Source organism: Lissotriton helveticus, chromosome 3_1, assembly GCF_964261635.1.
Source record: "Lissotriton helveticus chromosome 3_1, aLisHel1.1, whole genome shotgun sequence".
NCBI classification, from domain to species: Eukaryota; Metazoa; Chordata; class Amphibia; order Caudata; family Salamandridae; genus Lissotriton; species Lissotriton helveticus.
In genome coordinates this window covers 226406390-226424353 of record NC_136061.1, presented here as the reverse complement: position 1 = coordinate 226424353, position 17964 = coordinate 226406390, and the positions used below count along the sequence as shown (strand labels likewise).

At 44.8% G+C, this 17964-nt stretch overlaps 1 protein-coding gene across 4 annotated transcripts in view; it reads right to left on the bottom strand.

The window, feature by feature from the left end:
• LRWD1 (leucine rich repeats and WD repeat domain containing 1) overlaps nucleotides 1–17964 on the bottom strand; it is a 262211-nt gene that overhangs the window by 62575 nt on the left and 181672 nt on the right. For all 4 annotated transcript variants that reach the window (XM_078679669.1, XM_078679668.1, XM_078679670.1 and 1 more), the window contains 3 exons: nucleotides 15138–15410; nucleotides 13499–13625; nucleotides 11867–11970 (listed from right to left, as the gene is read on the bottom strand). In XM_078679669.1, the coding sequence (XP_078535795.1) occupies nucleotides 11867–11970; nucleotides 13499–13625; nucleotides 15138–15410 (504 nt within the window). The remainder of the gene's footprint in view (nucleotides 1–11866; nucleotides 11971–13498; nucleotides 13626–15137; nucleotides 15411–17964) is intronic.

Sequence of the window (17964 nt, the reverse complement as noted above, 5' to 3'; positions counted from 1 at the left end):
CCTGGGCTGCACCCTTGTCTGCTTCGGGGCCTCCGGAGCGAGCGGGCCTGACACTCCGTGGCGGCGCCCGGGCGGGGCGGAGCGCTGTGGCCGGCCCTTGGTGGCGGTGTGGGTTCGGTCGGAGAGGCCGATGTGCAATTAGACCGATTACGGCTCTCCGGGCCTGATCCGGCGGTCCTGCGGCCTGGTGTTGGGGCGCTGCCTTCCATGGACGGGGTTGACCGTGTATGTGGCCCGTCTCCCCTTTGTTCTCCGGTCCGGCCATTTTGAGTCCCTCCGCCCGGACTCGGAGAACGGAGCCGGTAGCGTGTGGGGAGCCGGCGACCCGCCTTCTTCTGGTGGCCCCCCTTCCTGCTCTGGTGGTGCCTCTGCTGGTGGTCGGCTGTATCCTGTTTGCCCCGCTGGTGTCCAGACGGGGATCGGAGTTTGCCGCGGCCCCGCCGGGCTTCTAAGATGGCGGCCGACCCCATGTCTCTCGGACTGGCCGAGACTGGCGACGCTGATCCGCCGCATGGCACGTTTGCTGAATACCGTAAAGGTGAGCCTACACTTGGCGACATCCTCGCCGCCTTGCGCTCCTGGAGTGCTCCCATGGCCGCGCCTATCATTGACCTGGAGGAGGATCATTTTGCCGGGCCTGCCGAGCCCCCCCCGGTGTGTGCGGCTTCATTTCTGCTGTGTGCTGATGGAACTTTCCTGGAGGTCGTGGGCCCGGCGGCTGCCGTTGGTGTGGGTGTGCGGATGTCCGCTGCCCTCCTTCATCCTGTGCTCCCCCCTGTACAGGGGGTCCGCCGGCCGGGTCCCGTCCGGACCGGCCTTGTTGGATCTCCCTTTCCCTTTTTGCCTTGAATGGCCGAACGAAGATCCTGTCATTGCTCCGCCGGATCGGCTTCCCTCATATTGTCGTCGGAACTGTGCCTGCATTGCCTGAGGTGGTTGCCGTCCTTTCCGGTTCATCCGGGTCACAATCGATATGACTTGTGTGGATTGCCGATCGGACTCCCTGTTATTCACCTCCTGTTCCACATGTTCTGGTTCCTTGTGCGTTGGACGACTACAGCTTGGGATAAACAAGGACAGGGTTGAGATGAACTTGCCTCGGTGTACTGTTACCTTGCGGTATGATCGGATGATCCGTTTGTAACTTTATGACTATGTTCGATTCTCCTTCATGTTCCTGGAGCTTATCCTTGTGCTTATTATCTTCCCGTGGGTTCTGAGTATTTTCGGACGGGAGGGTGGGAGCTGATGGGGTTTTGATTATATGGCTCCTCTCCCGTTGTTACTTCCCTGTTTTCCCTTCTTTTTTTTGTCTTTGTGGTTCTTGCTTACTTTTATCTCTTCTATATTTCGGGTTCTGATTAGGGCGACAGGCACGCTGCCGGGGGGTAGGCCATAGCCTTCTGCAGGGGTGCAGGGTGGGGTGTGCGGGGTGGGGGGCGGGGGGGGGGTCTGTTGTATTGTGTTTTCCCCTCATTCCCTTTTTTTGGTTCTATGGCTCTTTTGTATCCCCTTTTTTCGAGACGCGGTGTCGGCATGTGGCCCCCTGGGGTGTTTTTGCTAGTATGGGCCTTCTGCTATTCCTGCCGTCACGGTTTACTACGCATTCATTCCTCCTGTTACCACTGGTTCCATGTGCTGATCTATTCTTGAGTGCTTCGTTAGCCGTGGGGCGCGTGCTGTGATGCTGCGTTCTTACTTCTCCCCCCCTTTTTTTCCTATGTCTTTTCCCCCCCTTTTCTTTTCCCCTCTCCCCCTTTTTTTTTTTCCTCCCCTGGGTTGTTGTGGCAGAGGGCTCTTTGTTTTGCAAGCCTATTTTTAGTTCTGTGTATTATTGTGTGTTTTTGTAGTGGTGGGAGGGCGCTGGGCAGCGGTTGCAATTGCTTATTACTGTGGGACTCACGTTCTGACTTTGCCAAAATGTACCTGTTCTTTTTGAATTTTCCTGTGTTCGATACTGCTGCTTGTTCGCGGCCCACCACGGCCCTCTGGACTTTACGGATTGCCCTTATTCTGAGACACCCTTTCTTCTATTATAAAATCAACCTTCTCTCATCCTGTACGTAATGGTTGCTCGGTGGCTTCTTGCCTTTGCTTCTCATATGGATTGCTGTGATGTCATGTGGGAGCTTCTGTATTGCCTGCTATGTTTCTTTTATTGTGGTGGCCGGCCCGATGGGTTGTAGGCCCGTATCTGTGAGCGCTTTCTGTACAATAAAGGTTTTAAAAAAAAATTTTAAAAAAAAAAAAATCTCAGTGCGTCAGTCGATGAAATGAATGCAGTGTCGGACTTCGAAGGAAACACTTTTCCTGCTTCGAGTCTAGTAGAGCTCGAAGGAAGTGGATCCTCTGGGTGGGCTGAATGACTGACTTTCCGAAGAACTATCTCGCTGGCTTGTGGTTAGATATTGATACTATCGACAGATGCCGGTAAACTGAGGTCCAATAAATATCCCTTTTAGTTTGTATTATGTGCAACGTTTGTATTTGGTGGGCATTAATATATCTTCCACCTGTAGTTCTATTTAGAACTACTGTTATATGCCCATTGGTTGCTGCAATCATGTGACCGAATAGCGAAAAGAAAACTAGTATTGCGACATTTGCACGCCCTCGCGTTACGACCTTACGGGTAGTTCTAAACTCGAACTACTGGGATCTGTTGATTGGCTGTAGCTAGTTCTTGTCTCTCAGCCTCTATTAAGTACACCTGCCGTATTTCGCATTAGAGCGGACTATTTAAACAGGGCTAAACAAAAAGCTGACTCTATCCATAATCAACACACGGAGGGACGCCTTCCAGAACCCCGGTCGAATCCGGCTGATACTGCCGATTAAGGTAAGATAGGATTCCTCACTTAGTATGTATACCGGTAAATCGGACGAGACACAATCCTGACATCTGTTTTCCTGGTTTTTGTATGTTTTCTAGCGCAACCGCTGAGAACTACTTATTAATTTTACCTACACTAAGAGCTGGCTCCATCTAGTACCATAACGAGGAGGGACGCCTTCGAGAACTCCGCCCGAAATTCGGCTCATGTTGCCGACGAAGGTAAAAAAGACCCTTGTCTTTATATCCATATTGGCAAACCGAACGTGATATAACTCTGACACCCGGTTTCTTGTTTTTTGAATGTTTCCTAGCGCAACCGCTGAGAATTACTAATTGTTTTAGCTCGCCCCACATCAAGAACCTAATCATTGGATACAATGCATCATGAGTCATAGATAAGGTAATGCCAATAATTTAGTATTAAAATGTCCACCTAGATAGAACTCTGCAATATAGCAGGAATCCATCTAAACTCAGTGACCCTTTTTCATCTACCTAGGTTTTATAACTGTTAGGTCCGTGTGGCGCCCTTCTGTGCTCTTCCAGCTGAATATAGACATCGATGCCACAGCGACAGGTGAAAAAAGTTTGTTACTTTGGTATTTCTGACACGCATGAGAACATGTAATGAAACAACATGTATTAGTCTTGTATATCTGATAGCCCTCTAAAATAGTCGATATATTCAACTTCATAGGTTGCATGAACATCTTACGGTGAAGTTTGGAGGTCTCAGAGATTTTACTAATACCGCATACCCTATTAGCTCGAAACAACTAATAGCAATAAGAAATATCCACTATGAGATAAGGTAAGATGTCGGTACACGGATACCTGCTTATAAAATGGGAGTTTAGGATGGCAACCACCCTTGACATTCACTTATCTTCCTGTAGTGTTCTACATCGTATATACTGGATTCAATTCGTCAGTGTCCTGCATATGAAGCGCAGACATAAGAGATAATATTACTTTTACAAGGTACTAATAGGTCATCTTTATAGTCCATAGTTATGGTTACTATTTCTACCTGGGATGATTTAGATATAAACTAATCAATGCAATATAAATTGATCCTACATGAAAGTAATAATAAATGCCCCATGCTATATATATGCCCTGCAAACAAGAATATCTAGCAATGGAATATTAGATGATTGTAACAACTACCTTGATTCCATTTTCTGATTCTGTTTTTTTCTCTCTTGTTAAAATGTAGGGTATTCTACATAACCCTACAGAGCATTGATAATAAATACCCATTAGTTGCACTATCTGGTCAGAATATCAATCATAGAAGAGTGTCGCACCTACTTTTTCTGTAAGTAATCATCAGATATAGAAATTACTTTAATTAATGTTGTCAAACCCTACAGCTCTTTTATCCAGCATGTATGGACTACTACGAGAATAAGCTGTAGGCCTTCAGTAGGGGATTCCTGTTTCTCCATCGTTTTCATCCACCCCCCCTTTTCTAATACTATTCTAGGAAGTTGCTCTTTTCTACCCCCTTTTTCTTACTTTGGTTTTCACTTCATCTTACATATGTATCACTCAGTACCTATAAATGTGATTGGTCCTTAATAGTTTTAATTCCTATTCAATGTTGAGTATACTAAAGTAACACTTGTTCTAAATATTAGAAGACAAGAAGACAGTCTCCATAAAACTAGTGGCCATCAGAATGAAAGCATTAATAAATTTATGTGACCAATTATATGAATAAGGCACGTCGTATATATTGATGTCTCAAAACAATAAACAATTTGAGTTATAACAAAGAATTATTATGTCTATGTAAATACATCTGCTCCTTTTGTATATATGTAAATAGTACCATTGTATTACATGTGCTATATGCTTTTTTGTATATAAATGAGACCTAGGCCCTAGGAAGTAGTCTATGTAAATAATCACAATAATATGCATAATGTATGACACGGTTTTTTATATGTTTTTCAGTGTTATGTATATGTCCTAGTGCAAATGACGGACTCCTGAAGAAGGCAAATGCCGAAACGCGCGTAGAGTTTCCATCCACCGCTTTGCTTACTCCAATAGCCCCGTTTACCATCACTGTCATTTGAATTACTGTTTTTCTTTTTCTGTTCTTCCTTTAGTGCTTTGATTTATGTATCTTTATTATTTAGCTGATTTTTTGCACAATCGTTATATTCACATGTTTGTCATTTTAAAGTAATATGTACAGATAAATATGAAATGTGTATCAGAACACAAGAAAATGATTTAAATAAAACAAAAATATTTTTATAAAATTAATATAGTTATATTTTTTTTTTTGTTTATGCATGACTATATTTAGTCACTTGTCAGATTAGTTTCCTAGGGTGTTTTTGGCTTATTTAATTAGCTCACTATTAGGTGTGTTACAAATATAGTTTACATTATTCCCTACATTTAGTGAGTTCACCAATAGTAGGGGTCCCCTTCTTTCTAAATTGTGTGACTTTCCGAAGTTGACATGTAGCCCTAGTCTCTGACAGAGCTGTATACAAGTCTGGAACTGATTTCTTACGCTGACTGGGGAAGGACCTTTCACCAGCCAAACGTCCAAGTATGGGTACACGAAGACCCCTATGCGGCGTAGAGCAGCTGCCACCACTGCAACACACTTTGTGAACACCCGAGGGGCCGACTTCAACCCAAACGGTAGGACCTTGAACTGATAGTGGGAGGTCCCCACCCTGAACCGAAGAAATCTTCTGTGACTGGGGTGTATTGGAACATGAAAATAAGCATCTTGAAGGTCCAGCGAACACATCCAATCTCCCTTCCTGAGATGTGGATATATTTGGTGAAGCGCCAACATGCAGAATCTTTCCTTTTTGACGTGCAGATTTAGTGTTCGCAAGTCCAGCATGGGTCTGTATTCCGCCTTCTGTCCTTTTTTCTTGACCAGAAAATAACGGGAGTACACCCCTTTTCCCCTCTGAGAGACCGGCACTCCCTCGATAGCTGACTGAGTAGAATGGCGACTTCTCTTTGCAGTAGATGCAGCTGATGATTTGATGTTGACATCGGGGGGAACCGGTGGAAGCAGATGATTGAAACGAAGACAGTACCCATTCTGAAGCATAGACAACACCCATCTGTCTTTTGTGATGCTTCGCCACTCTTCAAAATGATTTGCCAGGCTTCCCCCCACTGGAGTGGTCCACGGCGCTGGGGGAAGAGACGACTCATTGCTTGGATTGAGTCTTGCCGGTGTTGTTGGCTTGGCGTTGATTATTTCCTCCCTTGTAATTACGTTTTCCTTTGTACTGGGACTTTTGCTGCCCCTGCTGATCGTGGTTCTTCTGCCAGTTCGATGTTTGAACCCGCTGCTTTGTAGAGCCCTTGTTGAAGGAGCGAAATCTCTTCTTGAACTCCTTCTTCTCAAGACCTACCGCTTGAGAGTTTCCAGCTCTGCATTCATGCGCTGAATCTCTTCGTCCGCACTTGTGCCAAACAATGAAACACCTGAAAAAGGCAAGTTCAATATGCGCGCTTGAGCTTCTGGTTTCAAAGCAGTTAGGCGTAACTAGGCTGTGGGGTTTTAGGTTTAAACCTATAATAACTGATAAAACCCCACTGAAAGAAAAATAGCCCTCACCGGTGAAAACATATAAACACTGAAAAAACACCTGTACAACCACAAACTAAATGCCATTCAAAGAAAGGAAAAAGAAAGTGAAATAGTAATTTTGTTCTTACTGAAGGGGTCAATAAAATGTAACTTTGTTATACAAGCTAGCAGTAAGACAGACTGGCTAACATTATTCTGCTTGAGTTTTGTTCTTTAGGGATGCCACTAAAATATTGTTTCTTCTTCCTTTTTTCAGTTTAATGGCCTTTGGTCTAAAGATGCAGGGTTTAGTTTCATGTTTTAGGTCTAGTTTAATTATTTGATAAACTGTAGAGAATATGGACATATCAAACTCATATTTGATATTTTGGCTGCTTTTGATTCTTTTACTGATAGGTAAAATGGCTAGTTTCATAAAAATCTTTCCTAATATATGTCATCACCTTTACCCACAGAGAATGGGTAAAAACGCTTAATACATCAGACCCTCGTTTCTAATGGGTCAGTATTGATAGTAGGTGAATTGCCAACACCTCAGGCTTTAAACATTAAATGCAAGGTATAGTGACAAGTATATATATCACCAAGCATCTGGGATAGTGGTGAAAAAGTGACACCAGACTTTTGGAAAACATGGAACGCAGTGTCACTTGTTATGCTCTGCAAAAAAGGTTCTTTCCAAGTTCAACAAAGATTGGAGTGATATAGTTTGTATTTGCAGTGATTCAGCTATGTATATAAAAAATTTGTGTGATGACCTGTCAAAATTGATACCCGAGCTGAAGTGATTCCCTGTAGGAGATCCTTGCCACTTGTTAGATGGTATGCTGAAAGCATTTTTACAATCTTCAGAGTTAATGAGGGATTCTATTGACTTTTTAGTCCATTCTGCTGCACTGTTTTCTTATGCCCAGGAACTAAAACGCAAATATTTATAATTTTGTGCTTTATGTGGCATCAAAGAAAGAGTCATCCCAACTGTGTCCCTTAGCTGACGGTTCTCAGCCCAAGGGGCTATGAATGCTGAGAGGGCCTTTTCACAGAAGTTTACATGGGAAGGAAAGCGTGAGCGCACATGACCAATGACTCACTGAAGAAGTATTGTATGGTGTACTACAATAAGATTAATTTGCAAAAAACTCTTTGGACCTCATATACACTATACGTACACTGTCTATATACCATGTGCTTTCAGTGCAGAAAGCAAGCAATGATAAAAACAAATCGTTCCATAAACACCGGAAAAACACTTTTTCTGTTGTTTTTAGTGGCGTGAAAATTTGTAACCACTGAAAACAACTGTTTTTTAAGATATTGAAAACACTGAATAAACCCCACCAGAATTGACCAAAAATAGAAACTGAAAACAGGACAGCCTAGGCGTAACCATGATGACCTCCTTGCCGTTACCCCATGAGCATACCCATGAGCTGCTAGGGTAGCCCCATCCGCTGCGGCGCTTATCACCTGGTTGGAGACTTGACTGCCTTCAGGAGGATTTCTTCAAAGTCTTTACGATCCTCTGCCGGGAGTTTCTCCACAAAACGCTGCAGAGAATCCCACAGGGATCGGTCATAACGCCCTAAGAGGGCTTCCGCATTGGCAACTTTGAGAAAGGCCGCTGATGTATTGCAGACCCGCCTTCCCCTCGAGTCTTGCATCTTACTGTCCTTATCCGGGGGCACAGTGGAAGATGAGGCGACTGCGATAATCACTGAGTCTGGGGGAGGATCAGCTCTGAGGAATAGCGGATCGTCCTCTGGAGATTTGTACTTCTTAAGAATCCTTGCCGGTGCCGCCTTGACCGTCGCTGGGGTTAAGAAGATGTCCATAACTGGCTCTATAATCCCCGGCACCAAAGGCAGAAGAGGTTTGGGTGCAGATCTATGCTGTAGCGTTTCAAAAATTACTGAGGTCTTGATCTGCGGAGCTTTTAAGGTAACTCCCAGCTTAAGAGCTCCCCTACCAAGTATGTCCTGAAAAGTGAAGATATCATCAATTGGAGATACCCTCGTTGAAGGAGAATCTGCAAGGGTAGGAAAGTAGTTTCTATGAGAACGGGTCGAGGAAGAAGAAGTAGAAGGAGTTCTTCGCTCTCTCCTTGTGCTTCTTGATCGCGATCTACGCCTGCTGGTTAGCCTTTCCCTCTGGCAAACTGGGGAGCGTGATCTTTCCCTCTGGCAAACTGGGGAGCGTGATCTTTCTCTCTGGCAAACTGGGGAGCGTGATCTTTCTCTCTGGCGAACTGGGGAGCGTGATCTTTCTCTCTGGCGAACTGGGGAGCGTGATCTTTCTCTCTGGCGAACTGGGGAGCGTGATCTTTCTCTCTGGCGAACTGGGGAGCGTGATCTTTCTCTCTGGCGAACTGGGGAGCGTGATCTTTCTCTCTGGCGAACTGGGGAGCGTGATCTTTCTCTCTGGCGAACTGGGGAGCGTGATCTTTCTCTCTGGCAAACTGGGGAGCGTGATCTTTCTCTCTGGCAAACTGGGGAGCGTGATCTTTCTCTCTGGCGAACTGGGGAGCGTGATCTTTCTCTCTGGCGAACTGGGGAGCGTGATCTTTCTCTCTGGCGAACTGGGGAGCGTGATCTTTCTCTCTGGCGAACTGGGGAGCGTGATCTTTCTCTCTGGCGAACTGGGGAGCGTGATCTTTCTCTCTGGCGAACTGGGGAGCGTGATCTTTCTCTCTGGCGAACTGGGGAGCGTGATCTTTCTCTCTGGCGAACTGGGGAGCGTGATCTTTCTCTCTGGCGAACTGGGGAGCGTGATCTTTCTCTCTGGCGAACTGGGGAGCGTGATCTTTCTCTCTGGCGAACTGGGGAGCGTGATATTTCTCTCTGGCGAACTGGGGAGCGTGATCTTTCTCTCTGGCGAACTGGGGAGCGTGATCTTTCTCTCTGACGAACTGGGGAGCGTGATCTTTCTCTCTGGCGAACTGGGGAGCGTGATCTTTCTCTCTGGCGAACTGGGGAGCGTGATCTTTCTCTCTGGCGAACTGGGGAGCGTGATCTTTCTCTCTGGCGAACTGGGGAGCGTGATCTTTCTCTCTGGCGAACTGGGGAGCGTGATCTTTCTCTCTGGCGAACTGGGGAGCGTGATCTTTCTCTCTGGCGAACTGGGGAGCGTGATCTTTCTCTCTGGCGAACTGGGGAGCGTGATCTTTCTCTCTGGCGAACTGGGGAGCGTGATCTTTCTCTCTGGCGAACTGGGGAGCGTGATCTTTCTCTCTGACGAACTGGGGAGCGTGATCTTTCTCTCTGGCGAACTGGGGAGCGTGATCTTTCTCTGGCGAACTGGGGAGCGTGATCTTTCTCTAGGCCTAGAGAGCGGCTGCTGCATCCGATACGCCGTTTCTTTGTCCTTAGCCCAGTGATGAAGTGGCTTGTACCATCTCGGTGAAAGCCTGACAGTAGGCGACTTTGGAGCTGAATCCATCACTGGAGAGTGTGATGGAGGCGTTTCATCCCTTTGCGAATGCCTGGATTCCTCGCTGCCGGACTTATAAATAATTAAATCCGGGCCAGAGTCCGAACCTGAGCCAGCCGCAGACCTGGAGCGACTGCGAGAGTCCCTCTGCTCTGGAGACCTCTTCCGCTTGGCAGAGTGATTGTCACTCACTTGCGAGCCCTGGTCATCCTCCGCAGCTGAAGGGAATCCAGAGGACCTTCGAGACTGCTGCGCCACTGGTGGCGGCTGAACCACTGGAGTCCCATGCCTGGACATCGACTTCCGAGGAGGTGAAGTCCATAAAGGCTTTTCCAACGTCGAACTTTGTACATCCCTCGACGGCGAGTGTCCTACCGACGTTTGTGAATGCCTCGACGTCGAGGGTCGATGGTGCGCCGCCCACGGAGGAAGCTTCGACGTCGAACTACCATGGTCCTTCGGCGACGATGAATGCCTCGACGACGAGTGCCGATGGGTCGTCGACGGAGAATCCCTCAACGTCGATCACAGATGACCTGGCGACGACGGAGGATGCTTCGAGGTCAATCGCTTCTTCGGTGTCGATCGCCGATGACCTGGCGACGACGGAGGCTGCTTCGACGTCGATCGCCGATGACCTGGCAACGACGGAGGATGCCTCTACGTCGAGCGTCGATAGCCAGACGGCGACAGAGGCTGCCTCGATGCCGAGCGCCGATGACTAGGCGACGGCTTCGACGTCGAAAACTCTACCTGAGCCTTCGACGACGGAGGTCTTGACGTTGAGCCGCCCTGCTTCAACGGTGACCTCTCTCTCGGCGCTGCACATCGCCCGGTTGACTGCAGCGGAGTTTTCTTGACTTTCGACGCTGAAGACTACACCTTCATCGTTGGAGACCTCGACACCGATCCCGACGCCGAAGGAGAGCAGGTCGGGACTTTTGTCGACGTCGACCGCTTCTGAAGTCTCTATGGAGACCTACCTCTCTCAGAAAGTCCATAAATCCGGCTTCCTTCTCTGTCCCTGATAGTTCTGGATGACAAGGACTGGCAGTGGACACAAGATGCTACCTCATAAGAGTCAGGTAGACAGCGAATACATACTGGATGTGTATCTGACCAAGCCTTCTTATGCCCACAGGCAGGGCAGGTGTCAAAAAGAGCCTTCGGCATTTTGACAAAAAATTAACCTTTTTTAAGCCCAAAAAAGGTCTAACTCTCTCTAGGGTAAAAAAACGTCAAGTGAGATCAAAAAATTGAAGAAAACACCAAGTAATTCTGACAGAAAGTCAAAAAAAGTTGGGAGCTGTTAACCAGGGTCCTGACAGAAGGACCTGGAAAGAACAACTGACCTAACCGTCACCCCTGAGGCATGATGGGAAGCCTGGGGTCAGTGCTGCCTTAAAGGCACAGTGCCAGTTTTTTGTTGAAAATGCTTTCATTTTCTATGTTATTGCTTTTCAATGCAGCCTGAGGCTAACAATGTCTTTTTAGGAGCAATTGTCAGGAGTTAGGAGTGGTTTTCCTCATTAAAACACAAAATTCAAAGGATATTTGATTTAATGTGTTCTTTGTTTCCATTATAATTGCAGTACATGTACAAGGTTTTACATTGTGTTAGCCTCTTTTTGGGGCTGCATTGGTATGAGAAAAATAATATATGTACGTACATATATGTGGAGCTAGATATATGTGTTTTTACATATATATTTTTATATTGTTTCCGGGGTCCCGCACATGGGCGGGAATATTCAGTGCTTATGACTATTGATGAGGATCCCCTGGAAGAGAAGTTAATGGTGACAGCTTGAGAATGAAAAGCACTGAAAATATGGTTCAAAATGGACAATTAGAAAAAAATTACAAATTAACCCATGATATGGCATATCCAGTAAAGGGTCAGAAAACAAAAGAACATAAATAGAAAGAGCTTTTATTAAAGGCCCTTTGAATTAAAACACTGTATACACTACAGGTTATTATTGCCGCTAGGAAGGGGACATTCTATCTAGACCCACCTCTCCAGAGACTTTGTACTTCTTCAGCACGTGCCCAGTTTCACAGTCAATAACGCACACTGATTCGCCTCCGCAGGTAGCCACAGTTCTGGAGGATCTTGCACCTTTTTACATAAAGTAAAGCTTGGTTATCTCAAGTCACCAATGTTACAGGAAGGAGCAATACTACTAAATTTGGCTAAAAAGTCAAATCAAAGATTTCAATATTGATCAACTTTTTGCATACAGGATTTATTTGAGCATCAATTCAGAACAAACATCACGGACAAAGGAATTCACTATAAAAGAGGAGTGTGTCTAAGTGGTGATGCCACTCTGCTTTTACAGTCTACATTACCTGTGACCATGCTGCTATACTCACAGCTCCAGTGAGTCAAATGTTTTGCACTATATGATATGTGCAGGGCTTTGTAACGATCAATTTATGCAATTTGGTGTGAGTTAGTGAGATTATCCTTAACTGCCCAGTTAGTTTGGAACTCTATGATGTATGTAAATCATAACATGGAAAATGATCAATAAAAACATTAAGAATAAAAGTGTGTGATAAATGAACAAAAAAATGTGCCTTGAAATGTCAAAAAAGGACACCGGTTTAAATAATTCACACCCATGTGGAAATAAAACAGGATATTACAGACTCAGGCAAAAGTGGTTACTCCAAGTGGATAGTTAGTGAGTTTGACAGCCTTTGGTTAAAATCCCGGTCGGTGCATCATAGAATGCATTATATTTTTATTCTCTGACCTCGAATTCAAATTGTGCTCTTTATGGAATGCATTATAAAATACATGTTCTAAGAAAAGTCTCCCCACCTGTAACACCAACAATTGCTAAGATTTTTGTATGAAATTCCTTAGTGAGAGTGGCTAATGTGCAGGAGTGGTGGGGAGGAAAAGTCCTGTTGAAGACAGTGCCTCCAAACATTCAACCATTCACAAGAGGGACAAAGGTCAACAAACGGGGTAGTGGCCTATTTCCACTGGGATGCACAGAGCACAAATACTTTTCATAGGTAAAGCAGCACATACACAAAATGTGCTATTTTGTCCTCATTTGCCTTTAACTATTTGTTCTGCTCTTGGATTCCAGAAAGCAATGCCTGCCTCATCCCTGGTCTAGTTACACATAGTTATAAATGTCTTGGTATTAGTGTCAGGTGCTGCTTTCTACAAAGGACACTACACTTTGTTTCCAGCTGGCACAAAGGGGCTTGTTTTCCAATTATATGTATATTTCTTGTTTGAGCTCTAGGGTCCAGATACAGAATGGCATCGGTTATCCCATCTTCATGGCGCTGCAGAGCAACTATCTGCACAGTAATCAAGTGCATTTGTTTAGTTATTGGTTCATTTCACTATTTATATACATTAGGACTGCCTTGCTTTTCTACCGTGTTCCTCAGTTAACGTACCCTGTCTGACACAAGCTCTTTCATGATGCCTTCTACTCTTTAACTGTATACCTTCTCCCTGCTCTGTGGGCAAATATTCTGGGACAGTACCAGGTTGCTCCCCCTTCATCCATTATAAAAAGACTGTACCCTGAGAGACAGAAATTAGGAAACTTGTTTGCGACTCACCAGTGACTCAAGAAGCATGCTAGAGCAATTAGATATACGCTTTCACTTACCTTTGTCGATGGAACAGTCCAAGGAAGGTTCAAAAGCACATCCCCAGAGCTGGGTGGCAAAATCCTTACTACTGCTCTCTTTACTGTGGCACTGAAGAAAGTGAAGTGGCTCCAAATCAATTAACTTCTGTAAAAGATCAGACACCATCACAATTTACCACAGACTTTGCTCAATGTTCATAGTCTGGCAACATACCATTCTATTCCTGAGGAAAACCATGCATGTATTTAATCATATCACCATGCTTAAATCTCCATCCCCTGATTTAACCATAGTTCTTCTAAAGTGGTTTATAAAGTGTTACCGAGTACAAGCAAGCATCCTGGAACAAAGCTTCACGGCCAAGAGGTCTAGCTCACACACCAAGTTCTATGGGCCTGGGAAATTGATAGTTTGTAGAATTCTATTGAACAGACAGGAGGACAAACAGCAAGGAAAAAGGGGAATCGCACACAAAGGAACTGCAGGAAACATAGCGCATACAATTAATTATAAGGTGAGATTTAAAAGAGCACGAGTTAAGAACAAGTCCTTTTTGGAATCACTAGAAAGGTAGAAAGTAACAATGCCATGAACACTGATCTGATGCCTACCTGTCCATAAATCTAGCTAGCATACACACCAACTAAATAAATTTTCGGGATGAAGCCCTGCAAGTAGAAGGATTCTAATTAAATCAAACATCCATATTTTTTTCACTACAACTTTGTTTAAAACAAGTGTGGACCAAGTCCCAATGTCTGCATACTTTAATTCTCGAAGGCTTCCAATAATAACAGGCAGCAGTAAGTGCTTACGGTATAAAAGGTAGTATTTTTCTGGCAAGTGTAGATCGTGTTGCTAATGCGGCTTTAGATTGCAGTAAATCACAAACTTAATAGGTCTCTGGCCAGTAATATTATCAGAGCCAGTTAGATTGTTAAGGCCATCTTTTAGGAGACTGCATACTAGACAGTTACTAAGCAGAATTCCCTATAGTTCTACACATTTGTGTGTTACTTCGATTATATTTTCCTATCTTGTATCCCCAAATCAGAGCTTCAGATGTTGCTATGGAAGTTGATTTGTCTTTCTAGATTAAAAATGACTGAGTAACACGTCATTATTACTCAATTTGTGCATGAAAAGGCATATTTTCAAAAACTTGACTATTCTGTGCTAGATTTGCTGGTCTCTCATTAAAAGGAGATATGGTAATTAAAAAAGAAAAAAAAGTCTCACTTGATCGCTCTTTTTATCTACTATCAATACATTTCAATTAGCTTACATCCCCCTTTAAACTGGCGACTTCAAGAAAAGCATCAGTCTTTGCAGTGAATTTTCGTTTTTTGCTAATGCGACAGCATCGTCCACCAAAAGGACTAGTAATCTAACATGGTCTTTGGACTATTGGATACTGCTTCCTTGAAGGATTTATCAATAACGCCCAGTTACAAAATAAATTAAAAACACAGTACTGCAGTAAAATCCTTTTGGATTTGGAGACAGATTTGCTAGACATCAATGACAATTTAAACTTTTCACGGAGTGGAAATATGTGCTAATATATTTATTATTACACAGCAAATTCGACAACATAAAACTTTAAACCTATAAAGCCAATGCCTTGCAACAGCATCCACGCAAGGAAATCCCCACCTGCTGTGGGTCTTGCCGTCTCTGCTCAGGGCTGCTGGTCGCTTTGCTTTTCTTAGGGGTGTTTTTGGTTGTCTGGGCACCCTTGGTTTCTTTCTTGCATTCTCTTGGCTGAACAGGTGACGAAGCACAACTCCTTGGACTACTGGGCAAACGGCTGGGTCTATGTGGAGAAACTGCTGCTGATTCAGGCTGCAAGCGGAGCCTTTTGCTGGGCGATTCTTCTGCAAAGGCTGAGGTGACGCTGCTGTCCTGTTTTCTAGGACTTTTTGCTGCCTAGAAAGAGCCATATCAAGCATTTTAAGTTAAATGTGAAAGAGATCAATTAACCAAAGCACTGGCAATCCAAATAGACCAGGTTAGGTGATTTTAGTGAAAGACTTTAGAGTAGAGCACGAAGGTGTGTTTTACTTTTTTTTAAAAAATAAATAAGAACAAATCAAAGAAAGAGGTTTATCCCAAAAGAACGAGCAGCATGGATCTTGTTAATAATGGTGTCAGACATTTTATAAATGTAATGGTAGCAATGATATCTATTTGAATTATATTTTTACCCCACTTTGGCAGCAGAACAAGACATGATCTCCACGGTGCAGTAAAGTAACTCGGTTCTCGTTGGGCTCAGGGGCATCTTAAGGATTTTGGAGGCCCTGGGCCAATCGTACTTTGGGGCCCCTGTTCAGAACAGCTTTGAATTTATGATCCATTTTCCTCCATTTCAGGGCCTCTTTGGCCAGGTGACTGACAGTGCTCATGCAAAATGGTGCAAATTCTAAATGTGTTTACATCTAATATTGAATAATAATGACGTGCGTTTCCAATATTGTAACAGCAGCACCTCACTAATATTAGTGCAAAAAATCTCTGTGAACCCCCCCCCCCCCCATTTCTCATATAGGAGGTCCTGTTTTGAGCTAAAAGACATTTTTGTTGGACGTTGTATGAAACAAAAACATTTTAACGCAAAATGTCTATAATGTATTCTCACAAATCACACACATTAAAACACATTTAAGAAAAACTGTCTTTCATCGGTTTAAAATTATTCAAGGTCATCAGGGCAAGACTCTGCTGAACAGAGCTGGCTCCATCAGGGGGCCCCTGAAAGGCTGAGGCCCTGGGCCATAGCCCACTTTGCCCATTCCTTAAAACGTCTCTGATTGGGCTAACCACCCCACACCCTCCTGCGCAATCCTCCTTCATAGGATCACCAGCAGACCATGTTGTGCCGAGCAGCAACCGTGGCCATCCTGACCAGCGGTTTCTGCAGATGGTGTTCTTTCTTTCTCCATCATCTCTATCCCGTGGGACTGCCTCCACACCAGACCAGATCATCTGCAGCAACGTTAAAGCTGGCCCGCTCCCTCACGCTGCCTGCCCGCTCCCTCACGCTGCCTGCCCGCTCCCTCACGCTGCCTGCCCGCCACACTTGAGCCAGATTCATGTTCTGGGTTCAACACTATCATTTGCCTACATGTACCCTAATCTCCCATCAGGCCGGAGTAATCCCCCTACTCTCCTCTCAGCAGGCTGCCAGTTCATCTTTTATAAATTCAATGGACATTATGAAAAATTGTTTCAGAAAAAAAGAGTCCACTTATTTAATGTGTGACCGGCATCAAAGAGCTGGATAATGGACTGACTTCAAAATACTCTTTAACAGCTTAACAAGCCATTAAATTATGGGCAAATGCTAAGCCAAATACCACGGACTAAACACAATACAGCCAGAAGGCCCACCCCTCCTTATAGGAGATTATCTAACAGGAAAATAGTCTATTCAGTCCCCAAAATGTTTTTATTTAAAGAGTGACCATATCTTTAGCCCTAAAATAAACATGTGACAGTACAAGGGCTTCTTCACATATGTAAACTTTTGAGACGGAGTTATCCAGTTTGCTTCAACATCACGATTTGCGCACATGTACAGAGTGTGAGCGCGTGTCCACTATTGGTTGTCAGACGAAAGTGCCAGGTGTGACTGAGAGCAAAAAGTGCAGAGCCTGGTGTCATTCTTGGCATGAGCCTGGGACAGTAATGCTTTGAGACTCCTTGCGAGTCATGGTGTATGGTTGGAAGGGAGAGGGGCATACATTTTGGGGAGAAAGGTAGAGGGTGTGTGTATGTGTGTGCGCCTTTCTGAACCCATCTGTGTCTGAGAGTGGGTTTGCCCTGCGGTGGAGAATTGCTTTAGACCCGCAGGAGGGAGATACGCACCTCTGGTTATAAGAAGGGTATTCTTGCAAGTAGAACAGGACGCATGAGAAACAGACGAGCAATAGGTCGACAGGAGCCACAAGTGGGAGGACTGCCCAGGGCATTCCTGGTTCCATGCCAACCCAGCAACCTGCAAGAAACTGCTGCAGCGTGGGCAGAGCTGAAGAAACCCAGGGGGGCTATGGGTCATTCAGTCAGTGGATGTCACAATGTGTCACCAAAGCATGGCCACATATTAAATAGGTAAGGTTTACTTTCTCTGAATCTCAAGGGGTAAGAGATGCACTGGTCCCAGAAACCGGCTGGATTGGTCCTGGATTTCCCCAGAAGTGATCTCAGAGAAACACAATCATTGATTGGATTTACCTTGTGGACTTACTGACAGCATGCCTCATGAACTGACATGCCGACCAGCATCAGTGGGAAATGGGACATCGATGCCTAGGATTATGGTGCAAGAAATATAACCCACTAGGATTCACAGGGAAGGTACTTTCGTCCCAGTAAATCAAGAGTATAAACAATGGTCCTGTCGGGTATGAACACAATTGCTTTAAATTCTGTACCTATCTCCAAATATAATTATGACATAACTATACTACTTATTATGCCA